Raw genomic sequence first — 25721 nt, forward strand, 5'->3', positions numbered from 1 at the left:
ATAAATCAACTCGGTGTTTTTAAATTTTTTTTTTTTTTTTTTTTTTTTTTAATGGCAGAAAAAAAGTCAGGTTTTTATCTCAAAATGTATCTTTTAATGAGTGATGAATTTAACTGACCTCACCTGAATATCAAACAGGAACAAACACACCTGAGAAATCTGAAGTCAGAGCATCACAAACAGCAGGTGAACCGTCGGTCTGCGTCTCAGTCTCCACCAAACTTTGTTCATATTTACACCATTTTTATTCTGATCCAAACTGAGAACCTCAGTCAGGTCTCAGTGACCTCCTCATCATCAACATTTCATTCATCTTCACCTCGTTTTTATCAAGAAACTCATCAATCATCACTTTCTGACAGATTTTTCTTCTCGCTCAGTTTCTTTTTTTATTTAACGTTACTCCGCAGCCGCATCACGCTGCCGCTCCTTGTGGATCACGAGCCCCTTTCCGATCAGGTCCGGTATCTCCACGGCGAGCCACGGTCCGAGTCCCAGCGCCATCAGGTGCGCGAGGCCGAAGCGCGGCGCGTTCCGGGCCCAAAGCGGCGCGAAGTGTTCGGTCAGGCAGATCTTCCCGCCGCGATACATCTTGGCGGTCTTCCCGTCCAGCTCCGGGACCGCCACCTCGGGCGCGGTGTCGGGGTACGTCACTGGGATGTCGAACTCCAGCCGGAACTCATAGCGCAGCAGTTCGTGGATGAACCAGCACGTGCCGGTCCATCGGGTGCCGTCCGCGTTAGACTCCAGGCGGAACCAGTCGTTGTCCGCGGCCTTGTTCTGCTCCACGAACCGGATCAGCGCCTGGTACTCCTCCTTTAGCCGCTGTGGCCACAGCGCGCGGTCTCGCGGACCCGCGTGCGTCTTCAGCAGCGGGATCTGCGACACAGCCCTGCGCGTGGCCTCGTCCGCCATATTGCGTCGAAAACAAAATAAAAGTTGTGTCTGAACACGGGTTTTAATCCAGACTGGTTCAGTCCGGGTTTCAGTTTGTGTGTAGTTCTGGTCTCAGGACTGACGTGGACTTCCGGTATGACACCGCACAGAGGCTGCTCCGAGTCAATACGATCTACTTCCTGTACAGGATTTTCAAAACAAAACCTTACAAACTTTTCGTGAGACGCTGCAGGACTGTTGTTTATAAACAAACAATTAAAAACATTAAAAACGTATTTATTAATCTGACGTCACTGTTTACTGCAGTCAAAGTAAAAACAAGATAAAAATATTCTGAATAATAAACATTAATGTGATTTTATTGTTTTTGTTTTAAGTTGAAAATTCCAAAGTAGTAAACAGTAAAACCGATCAAAGAAAAATATAATGTGTGATGATGAGTTTAGAGACATTAACTTACAACACATAACTGACTCACTGCGAATGGACCGATCTGTCCTCAGCTGGCTGCTGTTAGCTAGCTGCTGTTAGCCTGTTTTCTCCATCCATCAGAAAAACAAACTCTTAAATTTCTTTTCACACTGTCAAATGACTTCTTCCCAAATTAAATAATTCCTTTGAAGAATTTGAATATAATCACAGCTTCTGCTGCAGTGGGTGTCCCTGAACACCTCCTGAGTTGCAGACTGAACTCCACCTGCAGTGTTAGAGAGGGCGGAGTTAAAACAAAAAGATGAAGGTGTGAGCAGACTGAAGAAATCTTAATTGATCTATGAACCTGTGAACTGTGATGGAGAGTAAACATCATGTGTGTTGTGTTTTTTTTGTTTTTGGTTTTTTTTTTTTTTGTCTATTTAAATGTGAGTTTTTTTTATTTTTATTTAAATGTTTCTATTTAATCTATTTTTCTATTTGTATTGTTCAGTTCAGTTCAGTATCTCCCGCTTATTCCGGAATCGGGGCATTCCAGACGTCCCTCTCCCCGGCAACGTTTTCCAGCTCCTCCTGGGGGATTCCAAGGCGTCCAGCAGAAGAGACACATAATCTCTCCAAAGCGTCCTGGGTCTACCCCAGGGTCTCCTCCCAGTTGGTTGTGCCCGGAAGATCTCCAAAGGGAATCTCCTAGGAGGCATCCTAACCAGATGCCCAGACCACCTCAACTGACTCTTTTCAACGTGAAGGAGCAGGGGCTCTACTCCGAGCTCCCTCCGGATGTCCAGACTTCTCACCCTCTCTCTAAGGCTGAGCCCAGACACCCTCCAGAGGAAACTAATTTCAGACGCCTGTATCCACGATCTCATTCTTTCAGTTTCTACCCAGTTCTCGTGACCATAGGTGAGAGTCGGAATGTAGATCGACTGGTAAATTGAAAGCTTTGCCTTTTGATTCAGCTCCCTCTTCACCACAATGGTCCAGTATAGTGACCGCATTACTGCTGACACCACACCAATCCGTCTGTCAATCTCACGCTCCGTCCTCCCACCACTTCGTGAAGCAGACCCCAAGATACTTAAACTCCTTTGCTTGAGGCAGCAACTCTCCCCCCACCCAGAGGGAACAATCCACCATTTTCCGGCTAAGAACCATGGCCTCAGATTTGGAGGTGCTGACCCTCATCTCCACTGCTTCACACTTAGCTGCAAACCACCACAGTCTGAGGCCAACAAAACCACATCATCTGCAAAAAGCAGAGGCGCCATTCTGAGGTTCCCAAACTGGACACAGTCGTCACCTCGGCTGCGCCTTGAGATCCTGTCCATGAATACCACGAACAGGACCGGAGACAAGGGACAGCCTTGGCGCAGTCCAACACCCATCGGAAACGTGTTCGACTTTGTGCCGAGAATGCGTACACAGCTCTTACTTTGGTTGTACAAGGACTGGATGGCTCGCATTAGCGGCCCTGGTACCCCATACTCCCGCAGTACCCTCCACAGGATCCCTTAGGGGACACGGTCATAGGCCTTTTCCAAGTCTACAAAACACATATAGACTGGCTGGTCAAATTCCCGTGACTCCCTCAACAATCATGCAAGAGTGAAAAAGCTTGTCCGCTGTTCCACGGCCAGGACGAAATCCACATTGTTCCTCTTGAATCCAAGGTTCAACAATCAGTGTGAGCCTCCTTTCCAGACCCCTGGAATAAACATTCCCAGGGAGGCTGAGTAGTGTGATGCCCTGATAATTAGGAGCACACCCTCTGGTCCCCCTTTTTAAAAATGGGGACCACCACCCCTGTCTGCCACTCCCCAGGTACTGTCTCCGACCTCCATGTGACATTGCAGAAGCGTGTCAGCCACGACAGCCCCACAGATTTAGCATCTCAGGGCAAATCTCGTCCACTCCACTGGGCAGCTTCTTAACTTAAATATGGCCGAAGCTTCCCCTGAGTCAGTTATTACAATGATCAATAAAGATTTTAACGTTAAATCATAAACATTAAATAAAATACATTTTTTGAAACAAAATTCAGAAATGTAAACTTTAATTTTTATTGAAAAAACAACAACAACAACAAAAATTCATTTTCCAGAAAAAAATCCATTCTTGTGTTTAACTGCTGTGACATCATCATGACATCACTGGTGACATCACTCAGACAGCCAGAGTTTGAAGGTTCGATCATAGGAACTAGTTGCGATCAGTTTCCCGTCAGGTGACACATCAACGCCCATCACCTGAAAACACAAACAGGTGTGACTCGTTAACACATCTGAGTCGTCTCCACCAATCAGCAGCAGCGTCTGAATGCAACAGTCAGAGTGACTTTGTACCTTCCCCTCATGTCCAGCAAGCGTCTTCAGTGGCGTCCAGCCGGGGTGACTCCAAACCTTTGCCGTATTGTCATATGCTCCTGTCAACAGGAAGTGACCATCTGTAGCTACAAAAAAAACACACAAACAGGAAGACAGACAACCAAATTATTAAAACAGAGAAAAGATTAAACAAAAATACATTCATAATAATAAGTAAATAAGATCAAATAAAACCAATAGAATAAAATAAAATACAAAATGTAGCAAACAGAACCAAACTTAACAAAACAACAATAAAACAGAATGAATGAATGAAAAGGGGAGAGTTTTTACGCTGGAAGCGAACAGCTGAGAGCAGGTTCTGGTGGGCAGGGACAGTGTACAGACACTTCCTGTTTCTCAGGTCCCAAACTTTACAGGTGTTATCACCACTTCCTGTCGCAAGGTGATACCTGAGAGAACAGACAAAAATACATATATAAATAAACACTCATATTCACTGTAAAAATGTTCACATGAATACAGCTGATCTGTTTTTAATTTTTGTTCTTTCACTCTGCTCGTCACTGATTGGCTATTTGATTAAATCTCTCTCCTCTGATTGGCTGACCCGTTGGGGGAGAAGTGCAGGCTGTAGATCTCCTTCAGGTGTCCCTCCAGGAAGACAACGCAGCGGCCGGTCCGAAGGTCCCAGACACGGCCAAATGCATCCAGCCCTCTGATTGGACGACAGCAGAGGGGGTGGGGCCACAGACAGAGTCATTTTAATTTGATTAAAGCTTGATCACAGAAGAGAAATACTATAGTAGTTGATCCCTGTAGAAATGTTGAATGTTCCTGCTGCTTGGTGAGAGTTAATCAGTCTAATCAGCCAATCAGAGTCAGCTTATTCCAGCTCCGCCAAGAAACTGCTGAGTAACTGGTTGCTATGGTGACTGGGGCCCCCAAAGGTGGACCAGCTCATAAACTAAAACTTTCCATCAAACAAACCCTCATAGCTCAAAAAGTCCAAGTCCCATCAGCAGAGTGTCTTCACTCTGCTGATGGGACTTGGACTTTTTGTGTTACTTTTCTGTATTTTTGTTATTTTTGCTGATGGGAGCTTCAGTGAAGACTTTGATGTTTTATATGTGGACGTACTGTTTACGGTTTAGGCTCCGTCACAGTTTTAAAACAGAGCTTCAGAGCTCAGTTTAACATGGCAGTCTATGGGACTGTGGGTCAGCGCTCTCTGTGTTTGGAGGAGATTTATTCACAAACTGTGAGTCATGTGACAATGGGAGTCACACTGGGTGAGAGAGGACACATTTCTCTACGTCTTCATATAGAAAGTGTCTGTGAGCTATACTGTGTACTACTGTGTAGTACAGTGTAGTACCGTGAATAGTAGAGTGTAGTATTTTACCCAGTAGCAGCCAGTGATCCGTCAGGGTGGAAGTGGAGGTCGTGGACTCCTTTGCTGTGACCTTCCTGATGGAGGATTTCCTCCTGAACCTCCAGATCCCAGAGACGCCACGAGTTATCATAACTACAGAGAGGCAGAGAGAGAGAGGCAGAGAGAAAGAGAGAGAGAGACAGAGAGAGAGAGTGTGTGTATTAGTACTCAGGTGTGTGTATTAGTACTCGGAGTGTGTATTAGTACACAGAGTGTGTTTATTTGTGTGTGTATTTACCAGGTCGTTCCCAGGAATCTTCCTGACGGGTGCCAGGAAACTCGAGACACTCGCTCACTGTGACCCTCGATGTCAGCCACCGGCTCATCGCTACAGCAACAACACACACACACAGGAACCAATGACCATATAAGGACCAGGAAGTTCTGCTCTCCCCCCTCCCCTCTTGTGCCCCCCCCCACTCACCTCTCCAGGTTCCACAGCTTCACTGACCCGTCGGCAGCACACGAAGCCAAGCTGACGTCTGATTGGTCAAGAGAGACTCCGGCCTGCGGGCGGAAGACGACGGCGCCCACATTGGTGTTGTGTCCTTCAGCCAATCAGAGAGCAAGCACAGACGGGGCGGAGCCTCAGATATACAGGTCATTATAAAAATGTAACAGCTGATTGATTCAGTGGAATCAAAAATGAAACCTGTGAGTTTGTTATTGATCAGTGTTCCTAATAAACTGAGGTAAACACAAACAGCTCTGCCCACCTCTGAGTGTTCGGATCAGGTTACAGTCGGGGACGGACCACAGCTTACACAGACCGCTCCTGGGGGGGGGGGGCGTTGGCAGGTTAGCATCAGTGTCACAGTGTCATCATGACATCATTTGTGGTTCAATGGTTAGAGGTTCAGTAGTAAAAATACTAACACAATTCTCTGCTAATGCTAGTGCTCTGCTGATTCAGCTGTGGGCGGGGCACGTTACCATGAGGCAGTGGCGAGCATCTTGGAGTCGGGGCTGAAGTGGCAGAAGCTGATTGGTCGATCATCTCCAATCTGACTGCAGAAGTTGTTCAGATTCTGAAGAAGGAAATTTGACCACATCACCACTTTAGTACTCGGGGTGTGTATTAGTACTCAGATGTGTGTACTAGTACTCAGGGGATATATTAGTACTCAGACTCACCCTCAGGCTCTTGTGCAGCTCTTGTTGTCGGATCGTCCTGGTTGCCTCAGCAACGTCCTTCTGAGCACGAGCAGCTTCCAGACGCCTCATCGCCCTGACGGACCAATCACAGCAGGAGCTTTAGACTGACAGCCAATTGGATCCCTCTGATGTTTCAAACAAATGTTGGAGTTCTTCTACATCTATTGACTCCTTCACTCATTCACTCATCAGTCAGTTCAGCTTTCAGTCACAGTTCCTGGTCATCAACACTCAAATGTGGAGCAGTGCATTGTGGGATTGTTAGTGAACAGCAGAGTCCACGTTCACCTGGTCTGGACAGAAAGACCAGACTCACTGCTTGGTGGAGTATTTACCTGTCTACACCTGCAGGTGGCGCTGGACTCACCAGGTGAGCAGGTGAGCTGAACAGTTTTGTAACTGATGATGTTTGTTAAAAGAGCTGAGAGCTCTTCTGTCTCTGATTGGTCTGTTTGTTGCTGACTCACCGTGGCAGAGAGTATTTAGCCAACCAGAGCCGAGCGTCCCTCAGGGAGGCAGAGCCTTCATGGTACCACGTCTGCTGGCACTGTGATTGGTCAGAGAGAAACTGTGCACTTTAACAGTTTTATTCAACACAAACTGTTTTTAATTTAATTCACTGTGTACTTCTGTGTGTACATGTGTGTACTTGCGTGTACTGACCTCGTCCTGGGACCTCTTGGCTCTCTCCTCGTCCTTCCTGGACTTCTTCAGAGCATCTGGACCGACCACAGACAGAACACTGCGCAGTCTGAACACAAACACGCAACGGAAAAGCTTTAGAATAAAACTTCAACAGAGTGAAACCGGACTGGATCAGAACCCTGACAGGTTCTGAGGACCAGAGGGAACAGGTTCAGGATTTCAGATAAAACCTTCAGAGGCTCATGTTTCTGTCTGAAGCAGCTGCAGAAGTTTATTGTACCTGTTCAGGTGTCACTACCTGTTCAGGTTCTTTAGTGATTTAAATAAAGTTTAAATTGAAGGAAGGTTTTTTTCCCACCTCTCTCGGCGATCAGCTGGTCCCTCTCCAAACAACGTGATTGGTTCTCCGAGCGCCCGGAGGCCAGCCTTCACCTCGGCGTCGTCGGTGGAGACGGTGATCTGTCGCGCTCGCCTCCGCCGTTCAAACTCGGCGAGCGCTTCCTGCTGGCGCTCGCTGACCCGCTCCTCCATCTCCAGAGTCTCTCCTGCGCGGCATCATGGGAAGCAGAGTCTTAGTTTCACCGCACACATTAAAAACAGACCTGTAGTTTACGACACAGGACCCACCTGAGGAGATGTTGATGTTTCCTGCCTCAATGCCCGCCTTCACCCCATCACTTCCTGTCGTGGCACCACTCAACATCTCTGAGCTCAGACGTTCCCGCTCTTTCTCCTCCAGGCTTCCGTAGAAAACACGACTCTTCTTCACGGCCGGAGCCATGTCCTCCTCGTCGGACATTTTAACTCACGTCGTCTTCTTCTTCTTTTACTGCTGCTGCTGCTGAGGCCCCAGAGGCTAATGGGAAAACTACACCACAGGAAATAACATGAAGAAGAAAATAGAACAGTGAAAGTTTCTGAGCAGAAGAACGACAAGTGATCGTGTTTACCTGGCAAATAAAACACTTTCAAGCTTCAACGTTTACTGATTAATAAACTGTAAATCAGTGAAAACCAACAGAGACGATAAAAACTAGAATCATTCATCTCAAAGTTTTATATCTGGTTTATATTTCTGACATTTCCAACAGACTAAAATGACATGATTTATCAATGGAGTCCGATTAGGATGTTCCTCCTGAGGAGGAGAGGAAAGAGAGAAAGAAGAGAGAAAGGAGAAAAATCATTTAACATTGGAGAAAATGGGGCCGACAATGTTAGCATTAGCGATTAGCATTCAAACAGCAACTTATCCAGCGTCACACTGCGTCACACACACCTGATCAGACACACGGCAGGTGTGACCGACAGGTGTAAAACGGTCCGTTCATGAAGTTAAAGCCCAGATACTTTGATTTTTGTGAACTTACAGCTGAAGACAAACGAAGCAACGACGGCGTCTTCCAGCGCAGTGCCCCGGATGTAAACACCTCATCTGCTTCCGGGTCAAAGGTTGTTCTTCTGATGGGTACAGTGGCAGCAAACAAACAGTAAGAAGGAGAAAACCCGGGAAGACAACAGCTCACCTGTCAGGTAACCTTACACAGTTTTGTCATAGGTGTAGAAACCGCGCTGTAAAGGCGCGCGAGGATCGTTCATCTGTTTCCGGTTTGATTCGCCGTCTTTAGACTTTTACACAGACGTTAGCCTGTTAGCTTCTTAGCTTAGCTCCTGTTTACTACTCACGTTACTAACTAGATTGTAACGACCTGAGCTCTTTGTTCAGTCACGTGACCATTGTGAATAAAGATTCATGTCTAAGGTCGATCCTGATGCAGAATCTGAACCTGTTTTATTGCCGTAGTTTAATGTTCAGGTTCAACCTGTTCAGACTCAGATCCTCGGATCCAGATCCACGTTTTCTCCTGAGAATTCAGAATCAGGCAAATCACACTGTCATTCATCAGATGTACTGCAGTACTGTGCGTCACACACACCTGATCAGACACCGTGTGCGTGTACTACAGTACTGTGTGTACTGCAGTACAGTGGAACCAGATCCAGTTCAGACAGATGTTGTTGTTGTTGTTGTTTGGTTTCTGTTCAGACTGTTAGCGTAGCATCTTAGCCTGTTAGCAGCCGCTGGTTTAAGAGATTAAACCAGGTGATTTTTGATGATGGAGATGATGATGATGATGATGTTTGTGTGTTTGTCTCAGACTCAGAAGATGTTGAGGAGGAAACCGACTCGTCTGGAGCTGAAGATCGACGACACCGAGGAGTTCGAGAGCGTCAAGAAGGAGCTTGAGGTTTAGATCACTGATACCAATCAGTACTATCAATACCAATCAATACAGCCAGCTGATGTTTTTTTTTTTTTTTTTTTTTTTGGTAGGCCAGGAAGCGTCAGCGTGAGGAGGCGGAGTCAGGAGGCGGAGTGGGCGGGGCCTCTGTGATCAGTGTTGATATCATCGGGAGTGGAGCCTCAGCATCTTCGTCTACGGTGGCGTCGAGGGCGGAGCTCATCAACGAGCGAATTGGCTACAAGCCCCACCCCAAACCGGCCACGCTGCCGACCTTATTTGGAAGTTTACAGTTTTAATAAAAACAATAAAAAAGAATGTTTAAACAGGAAAAAATCATGTTTGTTTGTTTCAGCTCGGAGAACAGGAAAACAAAAACCAAGCAGAAATGAGATATTTTTATATTTAATATCTGAGGTGTTTGTTAGGAACGACATCAGACATCAACTGTGTTCATATTTGTTTTATTTTCATAATAAATGCTACAATAATATTTTTTATAGAGAGTTTAAACAAATATAAAAGACAAACTGATTAGTGTTGGAAAATAAAAACTCAAAGAAAAAAACTGTAAAAACATTTGTAATTTATTTACATTAACAGTCAGTAGCTCTGACATCACAATATTTAGGCTCCGCCCTCACGCAGTCCAGGAAATGATGCCGACCAATCAGGACTCTCGATTAATTTCCTCATACAATTATCTTTTATTGTAACTGACACATAATTGTAACTGATTTTAGTTGCCATGGCAACCAGGAAATACACTGAGTAAGTGCTGACGACTTTATAACGAGAAGTTTTTAATTTGATTGACATTTTTATAAATAGATTTAAACTAAAAGAACTTTTAGAATTTGGATAAAATCTTACTTGGAGAAATGTTAAAAAAAATTTTCAGTAAAATTTTTCCTGATTTTCTCAAAATAAGACAAAAGCAAATAAATCAATTTTTTAGCTTATGGAATTTTTGGTATTTATCACTTGACAACAAGAAGCTGGAAATCACTGATTGGTCAGAAACATTTCCTGGAATCACACTTTGAAGAAAACCTGAAAAAAAAAGAAGAAAAAAATGAAGTCGGGGTGGGCGTGGTCTGTGTGAAGACTGCAGGTTTTTCAGAATAAACGTCTGACTGTAAATAGTTTTTTCAGTGAAACTGTTGTCAAAATAAAACACGAGACATTTAAAGAAATAAAATTAATAAAAACAATAAATAAAAATAGAAACAGTGAAGATGTTTATGTTAGTGCTGACAGCTGATTGGTCCTCAGCAGTGGAATGTGTTTAATGTTCAATCTGTTTCCATGGTTACAGTAGTGATGGGGGCATGGCTTAACGTGTGACTGTCACCTGTTTGATCACACATCTGTAGCTTATTGAAAGTTTTTTGGTTTTTCAACACGTTGGAAACATGTTTTTCACAATAAATAAAATCATCAGAGGTTTTAGCAGCGGCTTCAGGTTTTGGTTATTTTCATTTATTTTTCAGTCCATGTTAAAGCTCAGAGTCATGTGACCTGAGAGCCGTGACCGGCTGATGTAAACATTAAAACGTGTGTCAGGGCAGCGAGTGTTTTTCAAATAAAGAGGTCACAGTGGAAATCGTAATAATCTAGATCGGATAATCTAGATAATCTAGATTCAAACTGAATTCAGTATCATCAGAAAACATCTTCCTGTGTAGCTACATTCATGCTAAGCTGTTAGCTCCATTAGCTCCAGGCTAAACTTAATGATTCTGATCAGCTGATCATCAAATCCATCAAGACTCAGGTCTGATTTTAGCGTGTTTAACGTGCTAAAACAGCTAGCTACATCCATACTAACCTCTCGGCATCACCACCTGACTAGTTTAATGTGTGTTCAGACATCAGCTAAATGCTAAATGCTAACAGACTGAGTTTAAACGTAGTGTTTTGCTAACGGACAAAGTTCAACTGTCGTTTTTAGTGTTTTTACAAAACTGTTTTTTACATCTTGTGATTCTGAAAAGACTGAACCACCTCCACCTCCTGACCACGCCCACTCGCCGTTGATTAAAAAGTGACTTGTCTTGATGATGGGACTGTGTTTTCCTCCTGTCACTGATGATGTCATCATTTCTTCTTGATGGCGGCGAGGTCTCGCTGCAGCTCGGAGAACTTGGGTCGGTCTTCAGGGTTGTACTGCCAACAACGCTGCATCACTTTGTACACGTCGTCAGGGCAACGCTGAGGACATGCCATCCTATAACCTAGCAATCAGGAGGAGAAGAAGGGGGTTTCTATGGAAACTGACTGAACTATGTTTACATTCACGTGAATAAGAAACAGTCATGTCTCTACATGTCTGAGCTGCTCCCTCTCCGGACCGTTACCTTTCTCCACCTGCTCTCGGGCCTGCTGATTGGTCATCCCAGGATAAGGACACACCCCCAGACTGAAGGTTTCCCACAACAGGATCCCGTAACTCCACACGTCACTCTCTGAGCTGTAACGACCTGCAGAAGCCAATCGCAGAGCAGGACACAGTCAGAGACCAATCACAGAGCAGGACACAGTCACTGGGTACAGTGGCACTGAGGGCCTCAGGTGTGTGTCAGGTGTTTGTCAGGTGCTACCATAGTTGAGGGCCTCAGGTGCGGTCCATTTGATTGGAATCTGTTTCAGTCCAGATGAAGAATAAACTCCGTCGTCTTCCTGACGACTCATCCCAAAATCACTGATCTTCAACACACTGCCCTCCCCCACCAGACAGTTCCTCGCCGCCAGGTCCCTGAGAGACAGACAGGTGGAGACAGACAGACAGGTTAGTCTTGACTCTCTGACCTGAAGCAGTCAATATGAGACATTAACAATGTGTGAACGACATTTTTCAGCTGCTGAAACCTGAACAGAAGATGTGTTCACAGTCTGTAGGAAACCACAGCGCTCCAGCTGTCAGGTATGAGGTGTTTACCTGTGGATGCAGTTTTTGCTCTCTAGGTACGCCATACCAGCAGCAGCATCGACTGCGAAGCGAACGAGCTGCTTCGTCTTCAACTCGTCCTTCTTCTTCCTCAGAAAAGACAGGAAGTCTCCACCTGACAGACACAGCGAAAGGTCACACAAACACAGTTGTTACAGACTGACCAATCAGGAAACAGCAGAGGGTAAGTGAAGCTCTACCCACCAGGAACCAGCTCCATGACGATGTAGATCGGCTGTCGCTGCGTACAAACACCGATCAGCTTCACAATGTTCGGATGATCGTACTGCTTCAGTATCCTGCAGCCAATCACAGAGAGGCAGCATTAAACACCAGCCAATCACAGAGAGGTAACATTGGCTGTGATTGGTTCAGAGTAAACAGGAGTGACGAGGGTAAAATAACTTTATCTCTGTGCAAAAGGAGCTGATGTGAGAACAGTTCAGTTATAAAATATAATTATTCATCTGAAACATAGAACTTTAATAATTTCACAATAATACTTGTGTGTTCTGATTTTGTATTTCACTTGATTTAGCAAATGCATTTCCTGTCTGTTGTTTTATTGTTTATCAATCAAATTTTTAATTAATTTTATATAAATTTACTTGTTTATTATTTACTAATATATATATATATATATATATATATATATATATATATATGTGTGTGTGTGTGTGTGTGTGTGTGTGTGACCCGAACTTCCTGTTGTTGATTCACTTTATTTTTTAACATTAATTGTTGTTGTTAATGTTGTCGTTGTTGTACTGTGAGCTGCGGACCTGGCCTCAGACAGGAACCGGATCTTCAGCTCTGGAGGTAAATCTTCTTTACAGGTTTTGACGGCGACCGGCGTTTTGTCGCGCTGCAGCGTTCCTTTGAACACCTCGCCGAAGTTGCCCTGGAGACCCGCAGACAGCGAGGCATGATGGGAGGAGGAGGCAGACAGAGGTTAGACAGGCAACAGACAACAGAGGAAACTCAGTGAAGTGTGAGGTCGTCACCTTTCCCAGCAGGTCTCCCAGCGTCACATCCTCGTGGTTCAGGATCCACTTCTTATCCTGGACAGAAAAACAGACTCATTAAACTTGTGTCGCTGAACCGGAGCTCAATGACGTACGGTCAGGTGTGTGCATTTGTTGCCTTGACGACGGGGTTGAGCAGCACGACTCCAGACTTCTTGGTGATGACTTGCTTGGTGGAGAAATGATGCTCGATGAGCTGAGGGATGGTGGAGAAGCCGGTGCCTTCAAACCGGTACTGACTCTGCCGCAGAGAGAGAGGGGAAGGGGGGGGGTGTTCAGTTATCTACTGTACAGCAGGTGGGTGGTGGGGGGGTGGCAGCTGTGGTCGGGGGGGGGGGTGTTACGTACGTCGGCGTACTGGATGATGAAGTGCCGTCTCTGCTCGTCTGAAAACACCGACAGGACGTACTCCCCCGGTTTACCATGACTCTCCCTCACCAGGAAGTCCCCCTGTTGCCGTAGTAACTCCTGAGCCTCGGTGCGAGGGATGGCGCCGTGATACCACTCCTGGTCCGCCAGGGGGCGCTCCGACGTCGGGATCACATCAAAGAACTGCTGCAGGGGGAGGAGGAGGGAGGAGGAGAGCGGCATTGACTGAATCGGTTTGGATTGAATAAACTTTATTGATGAGAAACAAAGAGCAGAACAGACTCAGGTGTTTCACCAGGTGAGTCTCACCGAGGTGGAGGAGCCCAGCATGGCTTTAGGAGATCGAATCATCCCGGCCAGAGAGTGACGCAGAGTGTCGAACCGAGAGCTCCTCTCCTTCATCTTATCCTGAACACACACACACATTATTTTGAAAGTCCACAGAGTACTTCCTGTGCAGATCTGATCACTGATGAATCATTAATCAGTAAGGTAAGAGGGGAAGGTGTTTAAAAAGCTTCAGCTTCAGCCTACACCCTTTCCGTTTTGCTTTGGAAATGGAAATTATGTTTTCTTTTTTAATTGTTTCTTTCTGTTTAAAAAGGAAACGGAACCGAATAAATAAATAAATAAATAAAAAAGTAACTGAATATTTACAGTAGATCCGACAGAGCGGGCGTCGTCCTCATACGGCAGCGCAGGGGGAGGCGGTGGTGGGGGAGGGGAGGAGGCGGCGGCGGCCATCTTGGCATCAAGCAGGGCCTTCTGGGAGGCGAGGCGGGCCTCGGAGCCGCGCAGCGATTGGACAGCGTGACGCAGCTCGAGGAGAGAGAGTTTCTGACTCAGCAGCAGGACGCAGCTGAGGGCGAGAGACACAGACTCAGCACAGAGAGAGAGAGAGAGAGAGAGAGAGAGGAATCATCAGACACTCGACTCACTCGCTCCTCCTCTCGGCGCTCTGCTGACTCGTCTGGATCTTAGAGTCCAGGTCGTCGGCCAGCGCCTCCTTCGTCCTCAGGTTCTGCTGAGTCAGCGATAGCTCCTCAGTTGCAGACGACAACCTGACAAACAAACAAACAGAATTATAAACAAATAAAGCAGATGAGGAGGAAACGCCACCAACCACAGGAAAACAGATTTAAAACAGGAAACAGAGAGTTTTATTTTGAAGAAGCTCACATGGCCTGCAGGCTGTCGGCCGTCAGCGTGTTCCACAGGATCTCATTGGCCGGCAGGTTATCTGTCTCCTCCAACAGCGATGTGTCAAACTCCACGCTCGGCTCCGGAGCCTCCGGTGACCTGAGAGAGAGTCACACTGTTACCATGGTAACCAGGACTAAGACACTGTCACCATGGCGATCACGGCGGGTGCGGTCCTCAGACCTGTAGGCGTCGATGAAGTGTTGGTACTCTGCCAGAGGGTCGATCTGCTGAACCGCCGCTGAGATCTCCTGATGAACTTTAACGATCTCCTCGGTCAGCAGACTGCTGATCTCACAGTACTCCTCCAGGATACTCCTACTGCAGTAATACACACCAAAATACACAGAGATACACATCAATCAGACGGCTGAGTGTGGCCCTGTAAGTCTCAGTTAGCTTGTCAGTCACTCACAGTGCGAGCGTCATGTCCTCCTGCATCCTCTGCAGGGCGTCGAGCAGCGCTGGTGCCGCACGGCGTCGGTGTTCGTCCTGCTGCGTTCGGGCGCCACACAACGCCAATACGTACTGGTTGTGAAGGTTGTGGAGCTTTGCTGTTGCTTTGTCGTAACGTTCTCGTGCACGCTCCGCCTCCCGGCCTAAAATACATATTTAAATCTATTTAATTTCAAGACATGTCAAACTCTCCACAGAGTAGGAGAAGATTTAACTTCAGAAGTTTGTTCTTCATCCTGAAACAGACTGAGCAGTAGAAACCAGTGGAAACCTTTAGCCAGAGCCTCTCTGTATTTCTCTTTGGCGTTGTTTGCGTCACGGCTCAACTGACGATATGTCGCCTTCAACTTCTCCAGGTCGCTCCTGGTCACCTGACAACAAACAACAATAACGTGTTTATAATAATAATAATAATAATAATAATAATAATAATACATTTTATTTATAAGCGCCTTTCTGACACCCAAGGACACTGTACAATATATAATAAACAAAAGAATCATACAACAAACTAATGACAAATCTATCTATCTATTATCTAATATATATAAATCGTTAGCAATGGGCACTTCACAAAACACAGAGTACATGGTCCTGGTTGCAAAATGGGAATTAGAAATGAATGTTATAATTGAAGACTCTACATGGAAGGACATATGGACAGGCTGCCATAAGGGAATAAGTAGTCAACTGTGGAAAGAGTTTGACTGGAAGGTAAAGATCAGATTTTTTAGTACTCCCTTTATTATCTCTTCATATGTGAAAAACCCCAATGTGGCACTATGTTGGCGAAAATGCAGAGGTATTGGCGACACCACACACATCTTCTGGGACTGTCCAGTACTGCAAAGATTCTGGGATGATATTAATCATCATCAATGTTGTTTTTGTTGGGAGTACCCAAAGATATATATAATACAGATCAACAATATGCACTGAAGATTCTCTTACTAGTAGCGAAGAAAATGATTACTGTGAACTGGAGAGAGGTAAAACCACCAACTATAGGTCAATGGATCTAGAGACTGAAAAATGTATATATGATGGAACAAATGACGGTTAGTGTGCAGCTGTGCAGTGTGCAATGGACACTTTCATGCAAAGATGGACTTGTATTTCAAGGTACCTGGGTGTACAATAGATGGGACGATGTGATGGAGTACTGTTGTTTGGAAAATTCTGCTCAGCTACCATCTATAGATATTTGCTCTTCTACCTGTCATTGTCAGTGCTTTTACTATTGTTGATATCATAACTGTGTACATTTTTGTCTGCTAGTATGAGCTATATTTACTTATCCTGTTTTAATATATTATTTTTACGCATTAATATACCTCTTTACCTTAATCTAAGTATACATATGTGTATACATGTGTTTGAAGGTATGTGTATACATGAATGTATAGGATGATGTATGTGTGTCTTATTACCTTTTTTTTTTTAATCTAGTTAATCATTTTATTAATTTATTTTTTTTATCCATTTCTACTCTTATTATTTATTCTTATTTTAATTTCCCCCCTCCTTCTCTCCCCTTTTAATTTATCTATTCATTTTATTACTTATTTACTATGTCAGGAAATGTTTTGTAAAATGTTTAAATAAAAAGATAAAAACAACAACTACACGTTTACTGGCAGAAACAGAAACTCATTTACTACCTACTGCTCCCCCCCACCCCCGGGTAATTTATTTCCCAGCAGACCTTGTGGTTGTGGCTCTCCAGCTGCTGATGAAGACTCTGGTAGCTCTTCTTCACCTGCTGTTTGTCTCGGATCAGCGTGGCGAGGCGGTGCAGGGGACCCGAGTTCAGGTCATCCGCGTGACTCCTCATCACTCGACCCAACGCCTCCGTCTGACGGATCACCTGAGACCACGACTGACACACAGAGAGACGGGCTCAGACCAGGTCCCAGACTGAGACCAGGTCCCAGACTGAGACCGGCTGAGCCGTGGGGAGGCAGCGGGCAGAGGGTCAGCTCACCTTACTGACAGTGCTGACGTAATCGGCTGCTTCCTGTTTCTCAGTCTGCTGAGTCATGCTGAGCAGCAGAGCAGCGTACTCCTTATCACTCTTCACCCGCAGAGTCATGAAACGCTTCACCGTCTCCAACAGCTGGGGGGTCAGAGGTCAGAGGTCAGACAGTAAAGACAGAGTCTCATTTTTATTCTTCACTGTTTCCTCTCACTGAGAGTCCAGAGTCCAGACTGTCAGAGTCCAGAGTCCAGTCTGACTGACAGAAACTGTTCTGTGTTTGGAAACAGACGAGTTCTCTCCAGACTATGACAGCGATCAATACATCTGATCAATATATCTGATCAGTGTTTGTTTAATTCTCACATTAGAGATGTGAAGTGGTTTTTCAGGCTGAGAACAGAAACCACAGCTTCACACCTCAGCTCAGACTGGATCAGACCTCCAGGACTCAGGGTCCAGGACTCAGGTTCTCTTCAGAGACTGGCCGTGTTGAGCAGATTTTACCTTTAACTCCCAGTCCTGCAGCTTCAGTAATCCCTCGTGGGAGTTCCTCAGATCCCGACCGAACCCCATCCTGGATCTCTCACACACACACACACACACACACACACACACACACACACACTAAAGGCGAGAGCGAGCGAGGAGTGATTTCATGGTTGTCTGTGCAGAAAGAGAATAAAACATGTCACATTAAAACACAACTCTGTACTGCAGTACTACTACACACTGTACTACACACTGCACTACACACTGCACTGTACTACACACTGTACTACTACTAGTGTATTAATACATAGTGTAGAGGAGGAGTATTGAGTATTAATACACAGTGTGTATTTCAGTTAAAGTTCTTTACATTTCAATAATTAATACATGGTCGATCAATACTTACCGCCCGTCTGAAACGTAACCGTATAATTATTAATCAGATTTTTCTTTTCTAGCCTCAGATCAAACTGATTTTTAATGAACCCTCAGTCTCCTCCATGTTATAATATTAACTTTACATTAAAACAAATGTGTTTTAAATCTGCTGAAACTTTAGCTGAGTTCAGCCTTTAACCTGCAGCTTTAACTCAAACCGCTTCTTACATCAAAATAAATCAATAATAAAACCAATAAACCGTTTAACAACTTTATTTAAACTGACAGAACAACTCGCTCACAGTCTCCTTTAACCATTTAACCGTTTGAAGTTTAGTTTTTATCAGTTTATAAACTGAAAAACTTCACATTCCTGAAGCTGAAGCTAAGCTAACGCTAGCCGCTACTCCTCATTAAATCCAATGGGAAGCTGAAGCTAGCAGGCTAACAGGCTAACGGGCTGTAAAACTTTATTAACAACAGTTTAAACACAAACGAACAACTACACAGCAACAGAAAAATCCCGCTTCTCCGTTTCTGTCGTTTTCTACTCGTTTCTCCCGGTAAATAAAGAAGGGATGAAAGATGAAGAAAGAGGAGGAGGAGGAGGAGGAGTGGGAGAGTCGGGAGGGGGCTCGCTGTTTTTCCACTTCTCCTCGGCCGTTTTCAGCCGCTCTAACTCACCGGGAAGCTGCTGTTTCCTTCGGCGGGCTCGCTGTCCGGTCACCGCGGTCCTCTGCCGTCCTCCGCCGGGACCATCTCCTCCTGCTGTCCGAGTTTTTCTCCTCCGCTTCCCCGGCTTCTCCTCCTGTCGTCCGGGAATACAGCTAGGCGGCTAACGGCTAACAGGGAGGGGCTTCCGCGGGAAACGGAAAGGGGGGGTGGCGCGGGGGGCTTATTGTGTTTTCATTAGACAAGAATAAAACACATTAAAGAGAAAAACATTAATGTTAATTAAAAAATGAAAACAGATGAACAGTACACACCTCACCTGACGTCAACCTCTCTCCTGACGTTCACAGGTGATCTAACGGTTTTGAACCACCTATCCGGAGCTGGTCTCTGGTTTTCTGGGTCCAGATGTTTCACTGACTTGAAATGTGAACGGCTCCTTCATGTGGGTTCAGGTCCAGAACTCTGTAGACCTGTAGACCTGGTTCCTGCTGGTCTCAAAAACTGCACATTAACAACAGGACTTGATCCAGGACCAGGACTGATCCCGAGCTCACAGGTGAACTTTACCTGCAGCAGTCAGACCCTCACGCAGTTTTTTTTCCCTGGGTGAGAGACAAAACCCAGGAATCGGAGACTTTGATTTTAACCTTTAACCTTTGACTGCATTAATGAAACTGTATCATGAAGTTATTGATGATAGGTTGATGTTTTAGTGACGTCACTTAAATAACATTTACCTTGTGAACGTGGTGAATGTATGACGTCATCTGTTAAAAAAAAAACTACAGCCAAACTACCAAACTACAGCCAATAGGAGCAGAGGGTGGGCGGGGCTTAGTGCTGGAATGAAGCAGAGAGAAAAACCAGTTTCTGTCAGACCGGTTCATCCCACCCCCCTTCCCCCAACACTACACACCTCCTCCTCCTCCTCCAGGTGAGTCACATTAAACAAACTACAGGTAAAACACCTGCGGAAATAAAAACAGAAAAATGACTGAAAGAAAATGATTGAAACCAAAAAGAAAAACAAGTGAAAGAAAAATAAAGACTGAGACATGGGGGGGGGCGTCTGAGGAGAGAGAGGTCGAGCTCCATAGAGAATAAACAGAGAGAGAGAGAGAGAGAGGAGAGGGAGAGGGAGTGTCATCAGGTAGAACAAGTTTGGGCGAGGCAGGTCAAGAGAGCTTCACTCAGTGAAAAGGAGAGAGAGAGAGAGAGTCAGTCTGTCTCAGTGAGGAGGAGAAAAACAGAGAGAGGAGAAAAACAGAGAGAGGAAAAACAGAGAGAGGAGAAAAACGAGAAAAACAGAGGGAGGAGAAAAACAGAGAGAGGAGGAGAAAGAAGTTTGTTTCTTCAGAGAAACAACAGATTCACAGAGAAGAAGAAGAAGAAGAGGAAACACCTGCGGCCTGTGAACAGGTGAGTGAATCTCTGCCTCTGTCAGCAGGTTACTGTTCTGAAGTACTACTACAAATGTACTACACTAGAGGTACTAATACTATACTACAGGTACACACACAGTATCAAAAATACACAGTACCGAGAGTAAAAGTACTCCTGTTATAAACCATGTAAAACTACCACAGTGTACCACAGTGTGCAAGTACTCTGCTAAACTACATTACTAACGCAGTACTACATCACTACTGCAGTACAAGTATAAATACCACTCTGACACTGTGTCACAGTACTACAGTATTACCCACATCCTTTACTGTGAAAATACTCTGTTACTAGTAAAAGTTCACTAGCTGTACTTCAGGTATCAACAGTGAAGTACTGCAGTATCGTAGGGGTAGTATTAGGTAAACTTTGAAGTAAAAGTACATGAGTACTGTGAGGAATCAGAGTAAAAGTACTCATACAGTAAAAACCGCAGTAACCTGAGTTTAAAGTGTCACAGATGAAGATTCCGCCTCCTGATTACTGATTATTGCTTATTGATCAATCAGCTGATTAACTCTGTTCAGATCACAGAAGGAAACAATTCCTTCAAAATAAAACAGGAAACAGAAAGAATAAAGACACAATGAGACAAACTTCACAATAAAACAGAGAAAATACAAAACCAATCACTAATCATCGATTCATTGATTGATTGGTTTTATTTCTGTTCTGTTTTCATCTTTAATAAAAACATCTTCACATGTTCAAGAAACCAGAAATTTAATGTACTCAGTTACTTTAATGTACTCAGTTACTCTGATGTACTGGTCCAGTGAAACAGGATTTTATTGAAGATGAAACTTTATTCAAATTCATCAGAAACATTCCAGCTTCAGTCTAAATAAAGAAACAGAGAGAACACCTTCTCCTCCTCCTCTCTCCTCCTCTTCCTCTCCTCCTCTTCCTCTCCTCCTCTTCCTCTCCTCCTCCTCTCTCCTCCTCTTCCTCTCCTCTCCTCCTCTTCCTCTCCTCCTCTCTCCTCCTCTTCCTCTCCTCTCCTCCTCTCCTCCTCTCTCCTCCTGTTCCTCTCCTCCTCCTCTCCTCTCCTCCTCTCCTCCTCTCTCTCCTCCTCCTCCTCTCTCTTCCTCCTCTCTCTTCCTCCTCCTCTCCTCTCTCCTCCTCACCTCTCTCTCTCTCTCTCTTCTCTCCACAGAGCTCTCTCGCCCCTGACTCCCTCGAGGCTTCTGATTGGACGACTGTCTGTTTGGTCAGTTTTAGCCCCGCCCCCTTCCTTTGACGTGTCATCATGACATCAAAGCTCAGTGTGAACCTGGACAACCCGTACAGTGAGGTCACCATCCCCCGGGCTAAGCTCCACTCCTCCGATAATGTCGCCATGGTGATAGCCAATCCAGTGGCTCTGAATGGGAGCGATGGGAACCCGTACAGCACTGCGAGCTCCGCCCCCCCACCGCCGTACATGGTGAAGGAGGATGGAGGTGGGGATGAAGAGGGGGGGAGGTGCCGTGCCTGCTGCTACCGCTGCAGGAGGAGGAAGTGATGTCACTGTGACAGGATGTGATGTCACAGCGACAGGACATAATGTCACAGCACCAGGAGGATTGTGATTGGTTCAGATTTATTTATACTCCGGTCAATGTTTCCATCTCTCCTCTGAGGAGCCGTTGAAGGAAGGAAGGAAAGGAAACAAGGAAACAATTGAGGAGGAGAAGAAGGAGGGAAGGAAGGAGGGAAGGGTCTTGAACTTGAGGAAGTTGTTTCCTCTGTGGCGGCCATTTTGTGTCAGTTAAACTAACAAGTAAAAACTGTGTAAACTTAAACTAACGTTAAAAAACAATCAATCAGAGTCACTTCCTAAAATATTCAGCTGCTTCCTCACTGAGGAAGACCATGATGAAGACCATGATGAAGATGATGAAGATCCAATATGAAAACAATCATTTACATGTTTATTTACTGATATCGGAGCAAATAAGACACAAAATGGCCGCCATTCATATTAAATTCTTTGTTTCACTGGTTTTTTATTTTATTGTTAACGAGACATAAAACATGAATTCACTGAAAAACAACATGAGACTCAGACCCGCTCCTGGTCCCAGTCTGTTTTTGTTTTTTTTAAGAATAAATCCCAGTTTCATCTGGAAAAAAACAGATTATTACTGATGTTTATTGATCATTGATTTTTCCCGTTCAGGATGAAATTAAAAACCTGTGAACTGCAAATTAATCTTATTTTATTTACTCTACCAACGAACAACTTGATGTTTTTTCTATAAATTTGAAATTTTCTGCAGTTTTTCCTTCGTCAGAGGAAATGATTATGATTTAGTTTTTTTCTGTCAGAAGTGTTGAAATGTCCATAAAGTATTTATATTTTCTCAGAACATGTTGAAAGAGTTTTTACAGAATCATTGTTTATATGTTCAAAGTTTTTCTGATTCATGAACCTGAAATAAAAACATGAAGGTAAAAGAATTGATCTGAGTCTTTGATGGAAACTGACCTGGTTTTAATGTCTGAACTCAAACACCTGAGATAAAACGCCTGACGCCTGCAGACGTGACTCGGGGCTGACAACAACAACATTCATTTATGTGATATTTTTATTTGTATACAGGCAACTCTCTCTCTCTCTCTCTCTCTCTCTCTCTCTCTCTCTCTCTCTCTCTGTTGTTGCCATGGTGACCTCTCGCCACACTGAGCTGTAACCTGATAGGTCGACTCCAACAGCCAATAGAAACCTGAGAACAGCTCCACTTTCTATTGGCTGATCAGGTTACAGGTCAGATTATTGATCAGTTCACCTGAAGTCAAGTTTCTCTGATCAAATACAAATAAACTGTTTTAAATATTGGTTCTGTTATTCTCAATCTGATTATTGATCAGTTATTGATAAGTTATTGATTTAACTTTAGTGTTTATTTTAAAACTGAATTTAATGTTTTTTATTTATTTTAGAGGAAAAGCTTCACATTTGTTGATTTTTGTTTGTAGTATTTGTATATTTGTAGTATTTGTACTGCAGTTTTCTACAGACATTGGATTCATATGAAAGTGTTTCTTTTGCAGATTCTAATGAATCAGTTTGATGACTGATTGATTATTGATTGATTGAACTGTTAAATGATAAAATGATTCAGACAGAGTGTTGGGCGAGAGAGGCTGAATTATTGATGAAGGTAACTCTCTTTCTCTCTGAGGCAGACGAACGAACAGAGAAGAAGAGAGACAGAGAGAGAACGACAAGACGGAGAGAGAGGAAGCAAAAAAACAACAAAAAGACTGAGAGAAGAAAAAGAAAGAGAGAAGAGAGGAATAAAAGAAGAAAACCAAAGGAGAACGAAGAGGAGAAGAGGAGGAAAAACAACAGAGGATAAAACAGAAAGACGAGGAGTAAACAACAACAACAAACAGAGAGAAGGAATAAACAAGAACAAAAAGAAAATGTGAAGGAAAAGAAAGAAACAGGAAGAAGAAAAAAATCTAGGTGAGTCTGTGTCGACCAATCAGAGCACAGCAGGTGTGATCAGCTGTTATTATTTTATAATTTACACATTACCATGGTAACTGTGTACTGTAAACACATCTCTGATCACACAGGAGAAAACTAAGCAGCTGATCAATACAAACTCCTGCAGCTAACATTAGCTTAGCATTACCTTCAGTGAACTCTGAAGTCTGATCTAGACCAGGTGAGTCCTGAACGTAGACTGGTCCTGGTCCTGTTCTGGTCTGGTCTGCTCTGGACCTGGTCCTGGTCCTGGTCTGGTTTGGTCCTGGTCCTGGTCTGGTCCTGGTCCTGGTCAGTTACTTCTTTCTTTTCTTCTCATCAGAACAAGATGTCCGACCACAGAAACAAAGAAGAGGAGGAGGAGGAAGTGACCTGTCAGCCCCTCCCCCCTCCTCCCTCCTCTGTTGCCATGGAGACGACGATGTCACTGAGGAGGCAGGACCTGGTGTGTATCGTGTGTTTCGGCAGCTATGACCTGGGGACACGGTTGCCACGGCGACTGCACTGCGGCCACGCCTTCTGCCAGGCGTGTCTGAAGAGGCTGGACACGGTCATCAACGAACAGGTGAGTAATGACATCATCAGGTAACTCACCTATGCTCAGCTCCTGCAGGTGAACAGGTCGTTATCAGTTACATCTGTTTTTAATTAAGAAACTGGTCAAACTGAATGTTCTCAGTCAGGTGGAACGACATCACTTCCTGTTTCCTCCAAGACATTTTCAGGTTTTATTCTCCAACATAAAATGGGTCAGTAAATCCCCCACTCCTGATGTTTGAAGCTTTTCCGTGTCTTAAAAAAGGCGGTTGCTAACGAGTGTCTAAATGAGACTACAGAGGTTGTCGGGGACGTTAACATGAAAACCCATCTACTCACCAGTCCACCTTTACAGCCTCGTTGTGTTTCTACTCACGCTCTTTCAAACTCTCACTAACTTTCTAAGAAGAAAGGCTTTTGTAGAAGAGCTCAGAGCTAAATGAAATGACCAGTTGGAAGCTTAGTGGTGGAGACGTTGACGTCATGTGACTGTGGTGTAGTTGGTTCAACTAAACCTGGCTGAGGGGGCGGGGGCTTATATCACCATGATGACATGTAACTCTCCTCCAGGTGTGGATCCCGTGTCCTCAGTGTCGACAGAACACGCCTCGGCCCAGAGGAGGAGCAGCAGGTCTGGACCTGGACCTGGCCTCCTTCCTGGGAGTGAAGGCCCAGCAGACCTGCACCTCCTCCTCCTCCTGGAGCTCCAGCCGCAAGGAGGGCACGGTGGCCAGAGATACAGCCCCGGACGGGAAGCCATGGCTGGGGAAGGAGGTTGCAGACGATGGCTGGTCGCACGGAGGCCTGGCCGAGCCACGTTTCCACCGCTATGCCAACTGCTGCCCACCGCCGTCCTATTGGCTGTGCTGCTGGTTCTGCTGCTGGGGGCAGGGCTAAGACTGACCAGTGAGTGTGTTGCTTTAGCTCTCTGTTCATGTGATTTTAACTGATGTAAAAACATCACAGGATTTAAATCTAATAAACTCGTCACTGAAGTTAACAAAGCTTTTATGACTTAAAAACAAAAAGGGCACGTACCATGTGGGCCCTAGTGGTCCGAGGAGGTGGACCCCTGGTTCGACTCCCGATCCAGCTGGACCTTCACTGCATGTCCCTGTTTCCTGTCTCTCTCACTGTCCAATCAATAAGGCGAAAAAGCCCAAAAAAATACTTTAAAAAAAACTCAGCAGAATTTTTAATACAAAAATTATATAGATAATATATAGTCATATATTTAATATATTACATAAACATTGCATATTTATTAATTATAAGTCATATATTTAATACTAAAGCAACATGAATCTGACTATGAATGAATCGAACCCAAACCCCGTGAGTTTTAAATAAAACATCATAAAGGAGAAATTCAACAATAAAAACATAAACTGATCCAGAAACTAAACCACAGAATAAAAACTCCTCTGCTGCTTCTCACCTGGTCAAAGTAAACTCTGATGGATCCGACGTTTGTGGCTCCAACTGCCGTTAACGAGAAGAAGCCGTGCTGCCATTGGCCGGTTAGAACCACACGCTCGTTAAGACAGAAGAGCTAAATATGAAATATGAACTGTAATGTGATGGACACACACACACACACATATATGATGCT

The 25721-nt window shown here is 44.6% G+C and overlaps 5 protein-coding genes across 8 annotated transcripts; 2 read left to right on the plus strand and 3 right to left on the minus strand.

Moving 5' to 3' along the window:
* Positions 1 to 71: 71 nt before the first annotated feature.
* On the minus strand, positions 72 to 1060 carry ufc1 (ubiquitin-fold modifier conjugating enzyme 1). The gene has a single exon (XM_018663152.2). It carries the CDS (start codon positions 913 to 915, stop codon positions 400 to 402), a length of 516 nt encoding a protein of 171 aa, XP_018518668.1. The 5' UTR covers positions 916 to 1060; the 3' UTR covers positions 72 to 399.
* A 2305-nt stretch (positions 1061 to 3365) lies between these two features.
* Positions 3366 to 8397, minus strand: prpf4 (PRP4 pre-mRNA processing factor 4 homolog (yeast)). Of its 2 annotated transcripts, none has more exons than XM_018663114.2 (15): positions 8259 to 8397; positions 7516 to 7756; positions 7247 to 7433; positions 6907 to 6994; positions 6711 to 6790; positions 6223 to 6316; positions 6022 to 6116; positions 5805 to 5863; positions 5513 to 5636; positions 5327 to 5416; positions 5059 to 5181; positions 4264 to 4371; positions 3987 to 4105; positions 3672 to 3778; positions 3366 to 3575 (listed from the first exon to the last, which is right to left on the minus strand). In XM_018663114.2, the coding sequence occupies exons 2-15, from the start codon at positions 7685 to 7687 to the stop codon at positions 3489 to 3491; spliced, it is 1533 nt and encodes a 510-aa protein (XP_018518630.1). In that variant the 5' UTR covers positions 7688 to 7756; positions 8259 to 8397; the 3' UTR covers positions 3366 to 3488. The 2 variants fall into 2 exon arrangements, with proteins under 2 accessions (XP_018518630.1, XP_018518631.1); XM_018663115.2 differs by having other exon boundaries at positions 8168 to 8297.
* Positions 8277 to 10583, plus strand: cdc26 (cell division cycle 26 homolog). Its single transcript, XM_018663116.2, has 3 exons — positions 8277 to 8421; positions 9048 to 9137; positions 9224 to 10583. Exons 2-3 carry the CDS (start codon positions 9057 to 9059, stop codon positions 9428 to 9430), a joined length of 288 nt encoding a protein of 95 aa, XP_018518632.1. The 5' UTR covers positions 8277 to 8421; positions 9048 to 9056; the 3' UTR covers positions 9431 to 10583.
* A 178-nt stretch (positions 10584 to 10761) lies between these two features.
* fer (fer (fps/fes related) tyrosine kinase) lies at positions 10762 to 18824 on the minus strand. 2 transcript variants are annotated; one of them, XM_018663113.2, is made up of 20 exons: positions 18661 to 18824; positions 17614 to 17772; positions 17116 to 17247; positions 16837 to 17010; positions 15403 to 15502; positions 15091 to 15274; positions 14859 to 14996; positions 14655 to 14774; positions 14414 to 14536; positions 14133 to 14334; positions 13785 to 13883; positions 13455 to 13658; positions 13225 to 13347; positions 13086 to 13142; positions 12864 to 12982; positions 12286 to 12380; positions 12073 to 12196; positions 11735 to 11889; positions 11492 to 11614; positions 10762 to 11368 (listed from the first exon to the last, which is right to left on the minus strand). In XM_018663113.2, the coding sequence occupies exons 2-20, from the start codon at positions 17680 to 17682 to the stop codon at positions 11232 to 11234; spliced, it is 2478 nt and encodes an 825-aa protein (XP_018518629.1). In that variant the 5' UTR covers positions 17683 to 17772; positions 18661 to 18824; the 3' UTR covers positions 10762 to 11231. The 2 variants fall into 2 exon arrangements, with proteins under 2 accessions (XP_018518629.1, XP_018518628.1); XM_018663112.2 differs by having other exon boundaries at positions 13455 to 13661.
* Positions 18825 to 18965: 141 nt separating this feature from the next.
* On the plus strand, positions 18966 to 25667 carry rnf224 (ring finger protein 224). Of its 2 annotated transcripts, XM_051068941.1 has the most exons (4): positions 18966 to 20070; positions 21251 to 23548; positions 23895 to 24137; positions 24680 to 25667. In XM_051068941.1, the coding sequence occupies exons 3-4, from the start codon at positions 23901 to 23903 to the stop codon at positions 25004 to 25006; spliced, it is 564 nt and encodes a 187-aa protein (XP_050924898.1). In that variant the 5' UTR covers positions 18966 to 20070; positions 21251 to 23548; positions 23895 to 23900; the 3' UTR covers positions 25007 to 25667. The 2 variants fall into 2 exon arrangements, with proteins under 2 accessions (XP_050924898.1, XP_050924897.1); XM_051068940.1 differs by having other exon boundaries at positions 21251 to 24137.
* Positions 25668 to 25721: the final 54 nt, after the last annotated feature.

Source organism: Lates calcarifer, unplaced genomic scaffold (assembly GCF_001640805.2).
Source record: "Lates calcarifer isolate ASB-BC8 unplaced genomic scaffold, TLL_Latcal_v3 _unitig_5489_quiver_634, whole genome shotgun sequence".
NCBI classification, from domain to species: domain Eukaryota; kingdom Metazoa; phylum Chordata; class Actinopteri; family Centropomidae; genus Lates; species Lates calcarifer.